The 17,940-nt window shown below is 37.6% G+C and overlaps 1 protein-coding gene across 1 annotated transcript; it reads right to left on the reverse strand.

The window, feature by feature from the left end:
• Positions 1–234: 234 nt before the first annotated feature.
• Ptchd3 (patched domain containing 3) lies at positions 235–14,235 on the reverse strand. The gene is made up of 5 exons (XM_077802926.1): positions 13,922–14,235; positions 12,982–13,738; positions 10,817–10,938; positions 4,224–4,369; positions 235–1,727 (listed from the first exon to the last, which is right to left on the reverse strand). Exons 1-5 carry the CDS (start codon positions 14,233–14,235, stop codon positions 235–237), a joined length of 2,832 nt encoding a protein of 943 aa, XP_077659052.1.
• Positions 14,236–17,940: the final 3,705 nt, after the last annotated feature.

A 17,940-nucleotide genomic window follows, 5' to 3' on the forward strand; every position in this document is an offset into this window, starting at 1 on the left:
CTATAATAAAGATGACAACACTTTCTAATTTAGTAAATATATTTTAATGGAAAACTAATTAATTTTTCTCAGGATATGTTCAATAACAATTTAAAGTAGGATTTCCAACTCAAGGAAACATGCCTTTGTTAAAAGTTTATTTGACTATTCTTAATAGTGCATTTTTTTATCAGATTGGATTGAGGCAATTCTATAACTGGTCTTTGATTTGTCAGTGGATATTCAAACAAACCTTCAAAAAAAGGTTAAGAAGACTGGAATAAAAATTAGGCCATGAGCAGCCCCAAATACCATAACAAGAAACATAATCTTGAAAAATGTCCTGAAGATATATGCTTTAGCTGTAGCTAAAACACACACCCCTATTATTGTTGAAATTGCACTTTGTAACACTGGATAGCCTAGCAGATATAATGCCTCAATTGATTTTTGGTTTACTGAAGTCTTAGTACTGGAAACAAATGCATAAGATATGTGTGCAGAAAAATCAAAAGAAAATCCTATACAAATGACAAGATTAATCATGGATATGGAATCAAGATTGACATTCCAAAATGCCATGAAACCTGTTACTCCCACAATCACAGAAGCAATAGCAAAAGTTACCCACAAGGAACACATTGGATGAGGAATTAACAATAAGGAAACAATGAACATAGCTGTCGACGCAACCATGATATTCCGCACAGTGTTTTCTATGATTGCAGCATACTGATCAAAATATATGAATGCCTGGTTATACACCATTAGAGGAATCTCACACTTTTCGGCTGTTTCTCGTAATTGGAGTAACATTATTTTCTTATTGGTTGAGGAAGAAACGCCCATAGTCTGAATGAAACCCCGGGAGGAAATGATTTCATTTGATGTAATATTAATATCATATGTAAAAACTGGAAATTTACGTAAAAAATGAGGCATACCATTCATAAAAGTATCCTTATCATTAGGGTCCTGTCCATTTCTTTTCATATAATCCATATATGTATGTAACCAAAACTCTGTAAGATTTCTTTCTACATAGTCATTTTCTTTAAAATTTTCTATACATTTTTCCAATTTTTCCCTTACATCTTCATCCCAGTAGTTAATACTTTCAGTAATAATAATCATAACCCTGGGACCATAATCTGAAAAATAATCTTCCTCTACATTAAAATATGGTGTAATGTAGGAATCATCACTTGCTAGATTTCGGAGGTCTAAACCTTCCTGCACTTGAAAACACCCATATATGCTGCTTATGATGTACAAAATGTATATCACCACCACAAAAAACTTGGACATAGTTCTTGTGAGTACAGGACCAAAATAGTCTCTAAAGAACAAATTCATTGGATGGATATCAGTTCCTTGTTCATCTGGGACAGAAGAAAATGGGAGACAGCAGGCCTTTTTTAATGAGGAATATTTCTGATCTGGCTTTTTCAACCAGCGTAGGCAGAGTATTTCTCTTTTACCATCCAGGGCCATAAATGCTCCAAAACAGGTGATGTTATAAAAATAACAAAAGAGCAGGGTTGTTCCTGTATAGATGCAAAAGTATTGTACGGACCTGAAAGAACTCATAATCCCTGTATAGAAGGCCAGGACATTGGTGATGGTGGTGATTGTAATGGACACTGCCACCTTTGAATAGACAGTGGCCATCCGCTCTTTTATGCTATCCATAAGACTGGTCTTCTGCCAGGCAGAAATCATGATAAACATATCATCAACCCCAACACCTGTTAGAAAAAAAAAGAAACAGAATCTTCGTATATATTAAATAAATCAAAAATTTAAAAGATCAACCTTTTTCTTTTTCAAGGTCTTATTTATCTTGCCCATTCTCTGCTTAAACACTTTTCCATGATGCTTTCTCAAATTGCCTCTGAATACACAACAGAATTCACCACTCCATTCTCTGTATTAAGTCTTTGTTTTGAACACGCCCCCTATTATTTGCACACAGCATGGTATCCACTGGTCCTAGCCTTCACTTAAGGTGACTGAGTGATGAGATCAGGAAACCCAGCTGATTGAGTGTTAGCTGAAGTAGCACCAGCAATGTATCTTTGATTTCACTAGATTGCAAAGAAGATCATTTTCTTTTGTAAGCCATTTTACACTAACATACAAATACAACCATCCAACATTCTGTTACTTAAAATATAAGCTGGATATATGTGTTGTACAGTTAACATCAGGCTATTTATGTGGTAAATTTGAATGGTATCTCATACTCTACAGACATAGACCCAGAAACCTAGACAAATGCAATTTCCTGCTAGTCTATTTTGGACATCTAAAATGCTATTAATTTCACTTGCTAAGGATAAGACATCATCTCACTGCTCCTAAGGCCAGTGCTCCTGAGTTCAGAAATATGTACCACAGTAAACCTTAAGAATCCTTTATTTATCAATGCCTACTAGGCAGTTAGTTCCTTTCCACAAAGACAATTCATTATTGGCCTGAAATAGAAGAATGCTCGAGGATTCTGAAGTCATCAATAAAGACTAGGAAAAGATTACAAAAAAAAAAAAAAAAGGGAACTAGAAAGGGTAACATGAGCATGATGCAGATAAATTGCACCTAAACTTTCTACTAAAGTTCACACTACTTTCACTCTTGTGAGCCTTTGCTTCCATGTGTATTGATATAACATCAGTACTTGGGACTAAAATGTAGATTTTAATATCAATTTCTTTTTTTATGGACTACATGTTAAATTTGGGAGAATACTGGGAATTGCAACCTGCCTCCAGTTCAGATGTTCCCTGGGTATTATCAAGGTAGGATGATCCAAATGAGCACAAAGCTATGTAATCTGTCATAACCTGCACTGTGGCACCCTTATTGTCACCAGCTTTGAGAATTCCAGTTGTGTTCAGTTAGACAAAAAGGGAACAATTACAAGCTCTAAGGACCAAGAATGAACTCACTGATATGTTAGGTATTTAAAAACTAATTTTATTACTTGCAGAACCTTGTTCAGAAATTGCCCTCACACATTTTTTGTTTAAATTGCTGAAATCATATATGTGTGTGTACATACACAATTCTATATATACAGAGACTGTATAAAAATGGCTTACACTAAATCAGATAATGCACCTTAACTATAGATACTTATGGCTCCAGAATACACGGAGTGATTGAGTGTATACAGAGGTGTTCCTTGAAGAGCCACCATAAACTGACACCCTTTGGACAGCACATTCACCACCTCCTCCAGAAAACCAAAAAATCATTTTGTCCAAGTTGCTTACTTTCCAAATTTTAAATACCTTTGATTTCTCATGCTTTCTGTAAAATAAATTCTGAAGATACCATGCAGATGACAAAAACAATGGAAAACAACTGTGTAATTCCACACTTCAGGGATAACATCCGTTTAGAATTTGTCTTATGTAAGTATGCATACAACTATCTCTCCGTTTCAAGCAATCCTGCTTTATAACCAGAAATTTTCATTAAACTTACATAATCTACCTTTTCAAAAAGACTGAATATAGTTCAAGTATTTCAGTATGGTATGTTCAACTTGACAAATCCCATATTGATATGGGATTGGGTTGTTTCTGATATTTTCTTATTCTAAATCATACCAAAATGAACATACATCTACTTTTATATACTTGTCTAATCATTAGAACAAATTCATAGAAGTGAAATTGGTAGGTCAAAGATGCTCCCTTTTTAAATCTTTTGATTTGTTGCAAACTTGGACCAAAAAAATATCTAAAAGTGTCAGTTTACATTTTCCCACAGAAGAATATGAGAGTGTTCATTTGCATACAACCTTCCCCAAATCTTCAATCTTGCTAGTTATTCCAATAAGAAAACAAGCTGTATCACTTTTAGTCTAATTCGTTTTCCATGATTCATCCGGAAGTCAAGGGTTTTGTTTTTTCTTATATTTGCAGTTATGTTTTTGTGAGTGTGTGTGTGTGTGTGTGTGTGTGTGTGTGAGTGTGTATGAGAGGGGAGTGGGGAGGTGGGGAGAGAGAAAGAGAGAGAGGGAGGGAGAAGAAAAGTTGCTGTTCATGTCCCCTGTCTATTTGTCTATTTGGGGTACTAGATTTTTGCAATTCCAATGATTCATGATTCAATATGATTTTCCTGTTTCCTGACACTTCATTTTGGATCTGTGCAGCAACCTAAATACAATTCCTTCCCTTATATATCCCACCCCCCTATATACACAATGTGTAACTCACATTTTTTATTTTACTCACCTAGAATAAGAAATGGTGAATTTGCAACTATGATCACAAATGGCACCCCAATGTACAACATCAGGCCAAAGCCGCTCACCACTGCAAAGGCAGCAGACACCACTCCAAAGACTGCAACCCACATTTTGTTTCGTACACAGTCAAGCCTGTAAATTTGGAGGGAAAAATCATGGAATTTGCAGTGGTAGCTTCTATACTGAAATTCCATCAATTGATAACATTTTTGAATTGGATAACAAGTCAGAAACCTCTGGGGCAATAATTTCCACAGTTGTCTGCAGAATTCCTTTAAATTCCTAGGTACTATCCCAGACCAAAAGACAGAAAAAAGGGGTAGAGGACAGAAATGTTGGAAATCTCTAATTTCACCAAACTCTCCTGGGTGATTTTTGGGTAGCAAGCCAAACATTAATACACATACTAACATTTCAGAATTTCAGAGATTTAAATCACTGAAGATGGTTAACTCCACTCAGATCTTCAGTAGGGTGTGAATGGACTATAATTGTTAATGGAAAGATGGAAGGTATCTTAGTATTTTTTTTTTGTCCTATAACAAAATACCACAGTCTGGGTAATTTGTAAAGAAAAGAGGTTCATTTAGCTCAGTTTTGGATATCTAAGAGCATGATGGAATACTGCAAGGCTCCCCTCACCGTGTGTAATAACATGGTGGATGGTGTCATAGTGGGAATAAATATGAGAGGGAATGTATACATGGCAAGTCAGGAAACCAGATAGATTCAGGAGTTAAGCTTGCTCTTTTTATAGTAACTTGATCTCAGAAACTAATTGAGTTCCAATGAGAACTACATTAATCCCTTCTGAGGGTGGTACCCACTATCACCTAAATACTTTCCACTAGACCCCACTTCTTTTATCTATCTGTCTATCTACCTATCAATCAATCAGTCATCTATTTTATTGTACTGGGGATTGAACCTAAGACTTTTGCATGATAGGTAAGTTCTCCACCACTGAGCTACAATCCAGTGCTTTTTATTTTTATTTTCTGGGGATAGGGTCTCACTGAGTTGCCCAGACTGGCCTCAAACTTGTAATTCTTTTATCTCAGCCTCCCAAATGGATGGGATTATAGATGTGCATGACTGTGGCTAAGCCCCACTTCTTAAAGGTCTTATCACCTCTTAACACTGCCATACTGGGACCAACCTTACAGGACATGAACCTTTAAAGGAACAAATTCAAATCATATCCAAACTATGGCAGAGGGCAAGCTATACCAGAGACAGGATACATATCCATTTATGTTTTCACTCACCACTGAACTCCAGGAAACCATAACACAATAGCTCCTGCATTTCAAAACTAGTTCAGTGCATATTGTGGTTAACAAAATGTATGAAGGCATTGTTTTAAATCATTTTCAGGATTCTCCTCTATTGGTGAAGAGGGATCTGTGGAAAGATTGCTACTAATTTACAGAAAAAAGGGTTAAAACATACCATATTTTGAATGTCTCAACCAGTAACTATTTCCTTGTCAGACCAGCAGAAGTAAGGATATGTACAAGACATTTTAAAGTATGATTCAGTGCTGCTTCTCCCCTACAGCCGCAATGTTACATTACAAAATATTAGCAATAAACTTTGGTTTTAGATTTTACTTGCCAAAAATTGATTCAAAAAAATAGTGGATATTTACCTCCAGATATTTTAGTAAGAGAGAAAAATCAAGTTTGGATTGGAAATCTAGGAGGGACAACTAAGAACTAGAGCTAGTGATTCCAAAACAGCAGGAATATGACTGCAGACTGTCTTTAGGCAAGATCACATTTAAATAGCTAAAATGTCATATTACAATAAAATTCCTACATTGAGGCTGTATTTCACTTTCTCCCAATCAGTTGTTGCTATGAATTCAATTCAGAGTTTCAAATCAACTCACATAACACATATACATACAAATTTCAGGGCCAACAGTAAAATACTTATAAATAATAAAATTTTTTAGAATGAGTACTTCCTAAAAAACATCAATATTGGTTGATAGGAGTTTAAGAAAATAAAAAAGATGAAAAAGTCAGAAAGACTAGTAAAGGGCTGGCAAGTCCCTTTTCCATTAAGGGCAATCCCATGTATATATTATATGCTCATTCCCTTTCCTCCTTCTGGTTTCCTGAAAAAAAAAAAAATTGGGGGTGTGGAATTTTCAGGGAGTGAAGTATATTGTTGGTTGTAGTGACTTTGACTAGTTGTTATGTTGACATAGTCTCTAAATGACCTTTCTTTTAAAGTTCAGCAGACAATGGAAGGAAAGTTTTGAAAGTAGAACATTGAAGGCATTTGACGAATATATCCCAGTCCCCAAGAAGGATACTGGTTTAAAGAGTTAATCAGAACCACTAAGGAGGAGTGTTAGAAGGTTAAGCTTCCAGGAACCCAATTCTATGAATTCTAATTCAGTATGTTGATAGTGAAGCTGCAGAATCTTTGTGTCTAAAATTGTGCTCATATGATTCCAAAGAACAGGCAGATTTGTGCATAAAAACTGGCAGCAAAACAGCCAATTTTCTGAATTTCTTGTTTATTTAGTAGGGATAGTCTAAATTAGAATTTATTATATTTATTACAAAATTTAGAAAATCATGTTTATGCTTGGCAAGGCATCTACATCTCACTTGAAAGGTAGTGGTATTTATAATGAGTAAAAAAAAAACATAAGGAGTATTGAGAAGGGTTGTCAGGTTTTATCAAAAGTTGATCTAATATTTGGTGTAGGTTTTGTCATTTCCAGAAAATTACAAAATGTTGAAATACCCTGGAAGCGCAATGTTCCACTACGTGCTACAGTTTGAACTCTAATGAAGTTCAATTTGGATCATAAACTTTTGAAAAAGTCTTATTATTCAAGTGACTTGTTCTTAAGTGAGCACTTTGTTAAACACTTAAAAGTTGGAAGATAATAAACACAGAACCCTAAAATGTGTTTGAGTAAGGGTCTGTCATCAGGTAAATGCACACATGCAAGGTATAATCTTCAGATATGTGTGTCAAGACAGGCAGAATGGAATATGACCTATGGACTATCTAGGAGGCTCCATTCAGAACACAGATAAGAGACCCTCAGTGATCCAGAAGGAAAAGAAACAAGACATGTTCAAGGAAATTACAGAAGCATTCACAGAAGGATCATTTTTTAAATTCAAGTTCAGGGAAAGCATATATTAGACTATCATGAAGTTCTCATGTCCTCAGAATTTTCTCATTCCATTTCCTCTACTCCATGCATGCTCCAACTCACAACCCAGGTCAGCAAGACAGAGAAAAAGATAAGTGGTTGGGGAGGGCTGGCAAGTCCTTTTTCCCCATTAAGGGCAATCCCTTGTAGTAAGATCCAGTCAGTAGAGATGGAAAAACCTTAGCTTCAAATTAAGTTATCACTTGTGTTTATTACATTGATGTGGATATTTTAATTCTGACTGGAGGGCTTTGTCTTACCTAAAAATTACCACAAAAGTCACAGAGCCGGCTTGAATTTTCATGGGGAAGAGGAAGAATTTGGTTTACCTACAAAACTTAAAGGGAGACAGGGAGACAAATATAAAGTTGATTTATGCTTATATTTCATGAGTCCTGTGTGTTCCAGATATTGTTTCCACAAGCATGGAAAGTGTTCAAAGAGAGATATAAACCTCTGCATTTATATCTGCATTGCTTTCCACAATCATTTGTAAAGATAAGCACATGTCTAGATAAATCTACACAGTTAAATAATATGATTTGTTCCTAGACCTACCTACACATGAGAAACAGGAAATTTTTAAAATATAAATTGTCAGATTAAATTCTGAGATATTTTGATTCAAATTTAATTGTGAGAAGATCTGGATTAACTTTCCTTGGGGGATATGAGAATAACTGGGATCATTCTGTGAGGTTCCTTCTAAAAATTCTAATGTTTGCTGCTATTTCTCAAATTTTAGCTTTCTAATTACAAGAAGTGAAATCATGTCCAGTCCAACTTTTAAGTGTTTAACAAAGTGCTCACATAAGAACAATGGAACTATTCAAGTCAATTGAAGAAGAGCTTTGTTTTTATGTAGTAAAAATTATTATTTCAAACTTACAGTAGAAACAGGACTTGCTTCCTGGTACTACACAGCTATCTGCTTTTCAAATTATTAGTCATAACTGATGCAATACATAAGGTAGGAAAGATACACTATATCAACAAAAACTGGCTACATTTTTTTTCTATTCCACTATTGCTGAAGGACAAAATTTCAAAAGTCATCAGGCTTAAAAACTAAGAGTTCAGCATTAGACATCAGCAAGAGGGTAGAGAAGGAAGCACTCATCTCCTCACAGAAACATCAAAAAATAAGTAGAAGCTGTTAGAACCAATTTTTTGAATTCTGGAAGTCAAAACAGATCAAAATACAGAATCCAAAGAAAAGGGCACTTCAAAACAGGTTTTGTAGTAATTTCACATGCCCATACTTACTGTCTCCCTGGTGTGGTGGCAATCTTTTAAATGGTAAAGTCTTAAAGTAACATTAATAGTTAATTAATAGTTAATCTCACTATGTCCTCACATCATTGAAGGAGCTAATAAGCTCCCCCAGAACTCTTTCATAAGGGCACTAATCTCTGTCTAGACATCTCGAAAAGGCCTCAACTTTTCATACTATCACTAAGGGGATCTTTCATCATAACAATTCTGGGAAGACCATACCAAGAAAAGTGGAAACATTTAGAAGAGATAAATAAAATAGAATACAAAAACAATAGAATCAATAAAATAAAAAGGTGGTTCTTTGAAAAGATCGATAAACTTGACTAAACGTTACTTTGGACAACGAAGAAAATATAAGAAGACACAAGTAGCTAAATCAGTATAAAAGTAGGGACATTATAAAAGAAGTATAAAAATTCATAAGAGAATATTATGAACAACTGTATGCAAACAAGTTGGGTAACCTAAACAAATGCACAAATTCCTACCAACACACAAACTACCTAAACTGACTCAAAATGAAATAGAAAATTGCAATATACATAACAATTAAAATTGAAGCAATAATCATAAAACACCTAAAAAGTGAAGTTTGGGACCAAATGGTTTCACTAATGGATTCTACCAAACAACTAAAGAGAATTAACAATGATCCTTCTCAAACACTCTCAGAAAATTGAAGCAGAGGGAACACTTCTTACACTGATATCAGAACCAAAGACCTAACAAGAAAATTAGACCACTATCTCTTATTTATATAGATGTGAAAGTCTTCAACAAATTCTAGCAACACAATTTAAAAACATAATAAAATAGTTCTATATCACTGTCAAATGGGATTTACACCAGAATGCAAGGGTAATTCAATAGGAGAAAAACAGTCAACATAATCCATCACATTAAAAGAATGAAGGAAAACACATAATTTTCTCAATAGATGCTGAAAATGCATTAACAAAATCCCACACTGTGATGTTAAAAAAATACTTAATGACTAAGAATAGAAGAGAGATTTCTCCAATGAGAAGGACATTTATGAAAATTTCACAACTAATATCATATTCAAGACTGAAAGATGGGAAGATTTTCATTTAAGATTAGGGATAAGGCCAGGATGCTTACTTTCATCACTGATATTTAACACTGTTCTGGAAGTTCCAGCCAGAGCAATTATATAAGAAATAGAAAATAAAAGATATTCAAATAATAAAGAAATATAAATATCCCTTTTCACAGAGTATATGATCCCATATACAAACATTCCAAAGAATCTACAAGACAACTACCAGGGTTAATAAACAAATTCAGCAAAACTGCAAGATATAAGATCAGTGTTTCTATACATGTGCAATGAAAAATCAAAAAAAAAGAAATTAAGAATATAATTACATTTAAATAGCTCTAAACAAATTCAATGACAGGAATAAATTTAACCAAGCAAGTGAAAGACTTGTACATTGAAAATACCAAACATTAGTGAAAGAAAGTAGACACAAAAAGTGGAAAAACCCTTAGCTCATGGATAGGATGGATAATTCATGACATTTATTGCTAAAATGTCAATTCTACCCTAAACAATTTACCTTCCAATACAATTCCTATCAAAATTCCTTTTCTCCTGAGAAATGGAGAAAACATTTCTCAAATTCATATGGAATTGCAAGGAGCCCCAGATGACCAAAATAATCTTGAAAAGGAACAAAGTTGGAGGACTCAATATTATTCAGACAATATAAAGGAATGTTCTGATACCTGCTATAAGATGAGTGGATCTTGAAAACATTATGATAAGTGAAATAAGCCAGAAAGAAAAAAACAAGTCTCTAGAATAGGCAAATTCATAGAGATAGAATTTAGAATAAAAATTCACTGGGACTGGGAGGAGGGAGCTACTATGCATTATTGCATAATGGGCAGAGTTTCTGTTTGAAGTGATGGAGAAATTTGGAAACAGATGGTTGCACAGCAGTGTGGCTATAATTAATATCATTAATTGTACTACTAAAAATGGTTAAGATAGGATATCTTATGTTATATGATATATATATGTATATATATATTATCACAATCTTTTTACAAAGTAAGAGATAAAAAAACTAATAAAAGTATCTTACCTGTAGCATGATATAATTGCGAATATTATGATTAGAAGGTAGGCCAAGTGAAACAAAGGGACCACTGTCATAGAAGTTGCCTCAAATTCCAGCTGTCTGGAAAGTGATGTAAAGTGGACCACCTGCCAAAAAAATATACTCAGGTAAATAGCTTTGAATTTCAATATTTGTGTATGAGTTACAAACACTATTGAAACACTTTAGCTTATTGATAGAAACAAAATTTAGTGAAAGATCAAAATACATGGGTTATAATTTTAGAATAGAGAAGATAATATAGATTTACTTCTTCCCAAAAAATATGTTGTGCTTTCCAAACTCTTTTAAAAATTGAATATGCCCAAACTGAATGTTATATCAAGTTGTGAAATCTTGTCTTCCTTAAAAACTGAAACGTGGTGCTCTCTCACTCTCCCCCTCTCCTCTCCCCTCTCCTCTCTCTTCCCCTCTCCCCTTCTCCCCCTCTGTTCTCTCTCTCTCCCTCTCTCTCCCCCTCCCCTCCCCCCCTCTATGTATATATACACCCCCTTCTCTTCTCAGACTGGCTGCCATAGTCCCGATAATAAAATCTCAGACAGGTAAATGGTTCTTTCCGCTTGTTGAGTTTATGGAGCTTTTATGCCGTTCCTACATTGGTGCCAAAACCCAGGATGGGGATCCCCATCACTCAAGGCGGAACCCCATTCCCAAACTCCGAGCCCAACAGTTCCTGTCGAAGTCCACTCCTCTGATCGCCTGCCTGACATCCACCACCAGCCTGCAGATTGGGATTACCAGCTACTTGCTAACGAGCTGGACGTCCACTCATCCCAAGAAACCTCCACCAAGTGCTGAAAGATGAAGATACCAAATGACAACTCCTCCAAAGGGCCATCTCTACCCTACCATGCCAAAGAAATAAACCCTTGGTTTTCAGCTTTATATGTTCTAACTTGCCTTCTCCTGGGCATAGGCCTTTTTCTACCAGCCCTACAGACTGGACGACATGCCAGAAATTAATGCAGTTTATTTTCATAGTTGCAGGGCACATTCATGGTCTTCTCCCTGGAGGAAATCCAGGCCTTCAGTGCATGGATAGGGTACCTCCTGGCCCTCCTTCTCCAACCAACTGTCCTCCCTCCCTCCCTCTAAACGACACCCCTTCTCAGCAGGAAGTAGCCAGATCCATTACGACACCCCCAAACCAAAACAAAAAAGGGAGGAATGTTGGTAAAGATGGCGCCTGGAGCACTTCTCTTCTGGGAGCTCAGGTCCGTGAAGCACTGAATGGCGCAAACCATCACCTCCAATCCCTGTGAATGGCACAAACTTTGAATGGCGCACCTCCAATCCCTGAAGTGGCGAGAACTCTCAGCCAATGAAGAAGTAACAGCCCACTTGCCTTGCTCCTCCTCATCCTGCGTTGAGCCCATACTCTGTCTCTCACTCTCCCCCTCTCCTCTCCTCTCTCTTCCCCTCTCCCCTCCCCCCCTCACTTCCTCTCTCTCAACCCCCTTCTCTTCTGCGACTGGCTGCCAGAGTCCTTCTAATAAAATCTCTGACAGGTTAAAAAAAAAAAAAAACTGAAACGTGTGTTTTGTTTTCTAAATTTTTACTAGAATGGTATCTTTTCTTATTTTACTTGCAAAAGCATCATTTCAAGAAGGCCTGCTCTTCAGAGGCTCTTTCCAGTGTGTGTCCCACTTTCACCAAATTGCCGGAGGCAAAATTACCGTATACCTAACAAGTAACTTACACTAAACTAGGTGCTTTATCTGTAAGTAACTTGAAAAATGGTGAGCTAGTTATCTTCTTAGTACCATGGAACTTCCCTCAAAGTCTCATTTTAATCCCAGTGAGCTCCAAACAAGTTTTAAAGGGCTCTGAGAAATCAGAAAAGACTGTCTGAAGGTAAGATTTTTCCAGGTAATTTGATTAGAAAAAACAAAGCCAAAATGAAATGTGAATCCCAAACATAGGATTTGTGTTATGGACCAGAATATTAACAATTATTTATAATTTATGGTTATCCTTCAATGTTAATTAAGAAAGTTGGATTAAGGGCCAAATGCTACACAGCACACCCAGCTTTGAGTCAAGGTCCCCCTCAATTAGGAAATGCTATTGTTACTGTCCTTCCAACAAGCCTTTCTCATACTTCCCACCTTCTCTCAGCTTCCCTGTACCTGGATATTTTTAAAGGCCAGCTTCTCCTTAAGGTTGTAAAATTCGTCCAAAAAATGAACCAGCCACTCCTTGCTCTGCTCGCTGTCCTCCTTGACTTCGGTCTTCAGATAGTACAAGAGCCTCATGGCTTTGGTTTCCAGAAGTAAGTGGTTCTGTCCTACAGCATCGCCCAAGGTATTTCCACCAAAGAAGCCAGCCAGGTGGATGAAGTGGTTCTTAAAATTATGCATGGGGAAGGTGAATGTTTTCAGGTCGAGGGTTTTGTTCCTCTGCCAGACGTACAGGAGTGGGTTGGAGGGCACACAGAAGGTCCTGTACTTGGCACACACCTCTCTGTAGTGGATCGGGGCTCCATTTTCCTTTGTCACACTCAGAGTCTGCACTGCTTGGTCTAATTGACTAACTTCCTCAAAGATTTCGGATTCCAGCAGTGTTTCGCTGTTGGAGACCACCAGAATGGAAGCAAAATTGGTCTCGCTGCTGCTCCTGGTAGAAGAGAAGCGATATGAGTCATTGGTGGTGAAATGTGCCTGCACAAATCGCCGCTCAGCCTTGGCAGGGCTCCCAATCGGAGTGTACTGCTCCTCGAGGTTTTCTTCTTCTTCCTTGGGCAGGTAAATAAAGCCGATGCCAAGCGCAGCCGTCAGTAGGATGGGGACCAGCAGGAAGATCCAGGGGTGTGAACCCACACACCTTCCCAGCCGTTCGAAGGCGCGGGAGAGTGGCTTCTCCAGGCAGTTGGTGTGGCAACGAGTTCTGTGGACTGTCTCAGTCTCTTGAGTTATCCTTGATGGCTCTCGCTGAGGGGTCCTCAATGACTCCTGGGGCGGCTGCTGGGGCTGCTGCGGCTGCTGGGGCTGCTGCGGTGGCGGTGGTGGTGGTGGTGGTGGTGGTGGCGGCGGCTCTGGCTTCGAAGGCTCTGGTTGCGACGGCTGCGACGGCTGGAGCTGCTTGGATTCCTGCCTCAATGGCGGTAGCCGCTCTGCGCTCTGCCCTGAAGCCCAGCTCGGTTTTGATTCCCGTCCTTCATGGGCCCGCAGCTTCGAGGCGTCGAGCAGTGGCCGCTTGGGCCTGGGCAACTCCGGGGAGTCGGGTCCAATCCCGATCTCCGACGTCTCGGCGAACTTGCCCTCCGACTGCTCCTCCGGCCTAGGCTCCGGCGGGGGCTGTGGGTTCACCGGCTCCTCTGGCTCTGGCCCCGCCTGAGTCTCAATTTCCGCCCGTGGCGCAACCTTAGAGGAACTAAGACTCATTTCCGGGAGGCCCAGGAGACGTGCTCTTGCGGGACTGCGGGTTAAAGAGTCACTCCCCACCACCCGACGGTTTCCTGGAGAAATTCTAGGAAGTCTTTGAGCTTGGAGTTCTCGCGCCCGGAAGCTAGAGACATCCTTGCAGAGCACGTGTTTGACCCCGCCCTTAACTGGCTCGAGATTTGTTTGAGGTTTGTCAATCCTCGCTAAACCCAAGAAACGCTTTGCAAATGGGACCAAATGCGTGCCTGGCCTAAAGGACTCATAATTTAGGGGGTGGGGGGCGAGAATTTGACTAGTCCTCAATGACCATTTACAGGCACACAAATGGAAAAGAAACATTGTGTGTCTCAACTAGCACCCTGTCCTTTCCTGGAGTTTATCTAGTAGCAATTTTCAGGTAAGAGTTTTGTGAACCTCATACACTTGACTTAGTTCCTATTGCTATTCTCTGTTCTCTTAATGCCTTGCCCTTGTAAAAATTGGAGGTGAAAACATGGAATGGAAGTGCAAAGGTCTAAATCTTTCTATCCCATTTCTCTTTTCAAAGGAAGGGCCAAATGTGGATCTTTATAATGATGTTTTTCTATGAATCTCCATGCATATCAAAGACATTTAAAAATATGCTTTTTTTCATTAATAGTATTACAAAAGCTGTTTGGCCGATTACATTCTTCAGCCAGTACATCAGAGGATCTTGAGGTACCTGTCAACTACATCTAGAGTCATCTGTTCTCTTCAACTGCTCTTCATTTGATTTCCAAAGTATGGATGAAACCCAGAATCCTTTTGATGGACCCATAGATTTAGAGTCAGTTGCTGTTATAAATAGTGCTCATAGAATGAATGTATTTTACTTAACCCATATATAGCAACCATATCTGTGAAATAATTTTAGAGTAGATTTACTAAAGGAAAAGTCCTTTAAAACTTTTATAGCTATTGAGAAATTAATATGCAAAGAAGTTGTATCATCTTATGTCCTCATAAGCAATGTATGAGTTGTTGTGTTGCCACAGTGTGTCCCACAATGTCAGCAAAATGACTTGTACCATTGGTATTTTTAGTTTAACTTTGAATTTATTGCTTAGTGTTATTGTATTTCCTTTTGGCTGATTTTCCTATTGGAGGGCTGAGATTTTCTTCTTGATTTATAGAATCCACTCATATATTAAAGAAATACTACTTTTCCTGTGATTATAGTTACATGTCCTCACGGACCCCTCTCTGGTTTTGCTAGTTGCCATGTCTTATTTTTGTATTTGAATTAGCTAATGTTTTTCTGTTATGAGTTCTAAATTTTGTACCATAGTAGTCATACCCCTCTTCTCCCTTTTATGATTATGATTGCTGTGGTTTGACTATACTTATTCCTGCAAAACTAATGTGTTGGAACTTAAGCCCCATTTTGATAGCTGGTAAGACTAAGCTCTCATGAATGAGATTATGGACCTTATAAAAAGTCTAGATGCCCTTTGACCCTTACCTTCCAACATGTGAGTGATACCACCTTGGTGAGTCCTGCTTCCTCAAATGTTGAAGTATAACATCAGAGAAGAGGCAAGTGGAGAGTGGAAAATAAGAAGCTTTATTAAAGGATAGTAAAATAGACTTCTCCCGGGTGGTAGAAGGGGACCCAAAGGCAGAATCCTTGGTTTGGGGAAGTCATGTCCCTTTGATATGTCTAAAATTTCCCTTGTTCTCCTGCATTCTTCTCCCTTATCTTGTGCATTTCCCCTTATCCTGCATAGTGACTGGGGGATGTCTGTAGAATGGCCAGGGGTTGAGTTGATAGGCTGGAAGGGCTTAGGTAGAATGCTAGGCAGGAAGGGAATGGTGGCCCAGGGGGCCTTGATTAGCAGCTCCCTAACAACCTTTTTGGGAGGAGGAAGTATCAAAGGGCTTTGGAGACATGAACATTCCATTCTCCTAGGGGCTGTTTCTGATTTCCCAGACTCAAATTGGACTCCACTTTCTCCATCAGACCCAATTTACCTAGCTACACTAACTACCTATCTTTAAATCTGGCTTCATGAGGACATAGCTTTTGTCCCTTTCAACATGGTTCCATCTGGAAGGCAAAGACTAGGTTCTTACCAGACACGAAACTTGCCAGTATTTTGATTGTGGATTCTCAGCCTCCAAAGAGCTATTCCTAACCACTTGTATCTGAGCAAGCTTTATTTTATTCAATGAGCGTTCTGCCCCACTGATATTGAGAGAGAGATGTTAGTCACATAGCATTTGTAAAGGATCAGGGGAAGAGATGGATTATCATTTGGTGACTTTCAGGTTTAACTACATGTTAAAATGAGAATTTAATTCAGTGCTCTGTGTCATCCACACCAGTAAAGCAGATCATGGTAGAATCTAAAAGTAAAAAGCAAAGGTATAACAAACCAAACCACATTTGTTTTAGTTCAACTATCAACAACAACAGTTTGCTTAAAATACAGCATCCAGAACAAATTTAAATTATACAATTTACCAGAATAGCAGAAGAAATCAGTTTTGGCTACTGGATAGAGAATTAACAATTGCATATGAATTTATCAATGATCTACATAAACACCAAAATCATTCTTCACTTATAAATATGAACAAATAACCAACATCTGAGGAATACATGAAGAAGGAGCAAGGTGAGCTAATAGATAAAGTAACTAAAGTCCAAATATTTGGTGGTTAAACCAACCTTGAATTTTAAAATATTTAAGCATGATTAACATGTACTTTTGTCTCTGTTGCCTAACATCAGTTATATTTTACAAATGTTTAAGTCTTTGAAAAAGCTCTTTTAAAATCAATAATAGTGCCCTCCAAAGTTATTGAACTAGTTTGCAAATGAGTTACTTGTTTATTTTTGTTGCAGTTTGTTCAAAACCAGGTGTCTTTAATGAAAGTGTTCAGTGAGTGGAATATCAAAGTTTTAAAATTTTCAGCCAACTGCAATTAATGAAAACAAAGTTTATAAGAGAAACTATTGAAATTTTGCCACTACAAAAGTGAAGGAAGGACCTGAGAAAATTAAACAGTGAAAGTCAATCACTGTAAAATATTTAAATTTGAAATTTTATCAATTTTTAGGCTTAACTTGTAAAATGAATTATTCAAATATATATTCTGTAACGTGTAGAATAATGAAAAGCCCTGTTATTTTGCAACATATCGTTTAGTTTGGCAAAGCATTCAAGATAATCAGAACTAGAGATGGCTCATTTTATGAGTCTGATAAAATATTTCTCTAAAAAAACTGAATGAAGTAAGAGAAATAGTCCCCATATATGTTGGTTACTTTGTTGGGTCAATTTGACTAGGTACAGTAACTAGTAACTTAATCAAATGCTCATCTGGGTGTGTGTGCCTATGAAGGTATCTTAAAATGTTACTAACTTCTATAATCAGTTGACTTTAAGTTAGCATGGAGTTAAGTATTATGGATTTACCCTCCATAGTGTGTGTGGACTTAATCCAATCAGTTGAGAAGACTTAAGAGCACACAAGGTTTCCTGGAGAAAGAAAAATTCCTACCTCAATTGCAACATCAGCCCCTACCCAAGGATTTCCATCCTATTGCCTTCCATATGGATATTGGCTTTGGTTTTGGCAGCCCTCACAACTATACAGGCAAATTCCTTCAACTGTGCCATATATGTCCTACCTACCTACCTACGTAAAGGTATCCTGCTGGTTTTATTTTTCTGCAGG

Source organism: Urocitellus parryii, chromosome 9, assembly GCF_045843805.1.
Source record: "Urocitellus parryii isolate mUroPar1 chromosome 9, mUroPar1.hap1, whole genome shotgun sequence".
Classification (NCBI taxonomy): domain Eukaryota; kingdom Metazoa; phylum Chordata; class Mammalia; order Rodentia; family Sciuridae; genus Urocitellus; species Urocitellus parryii.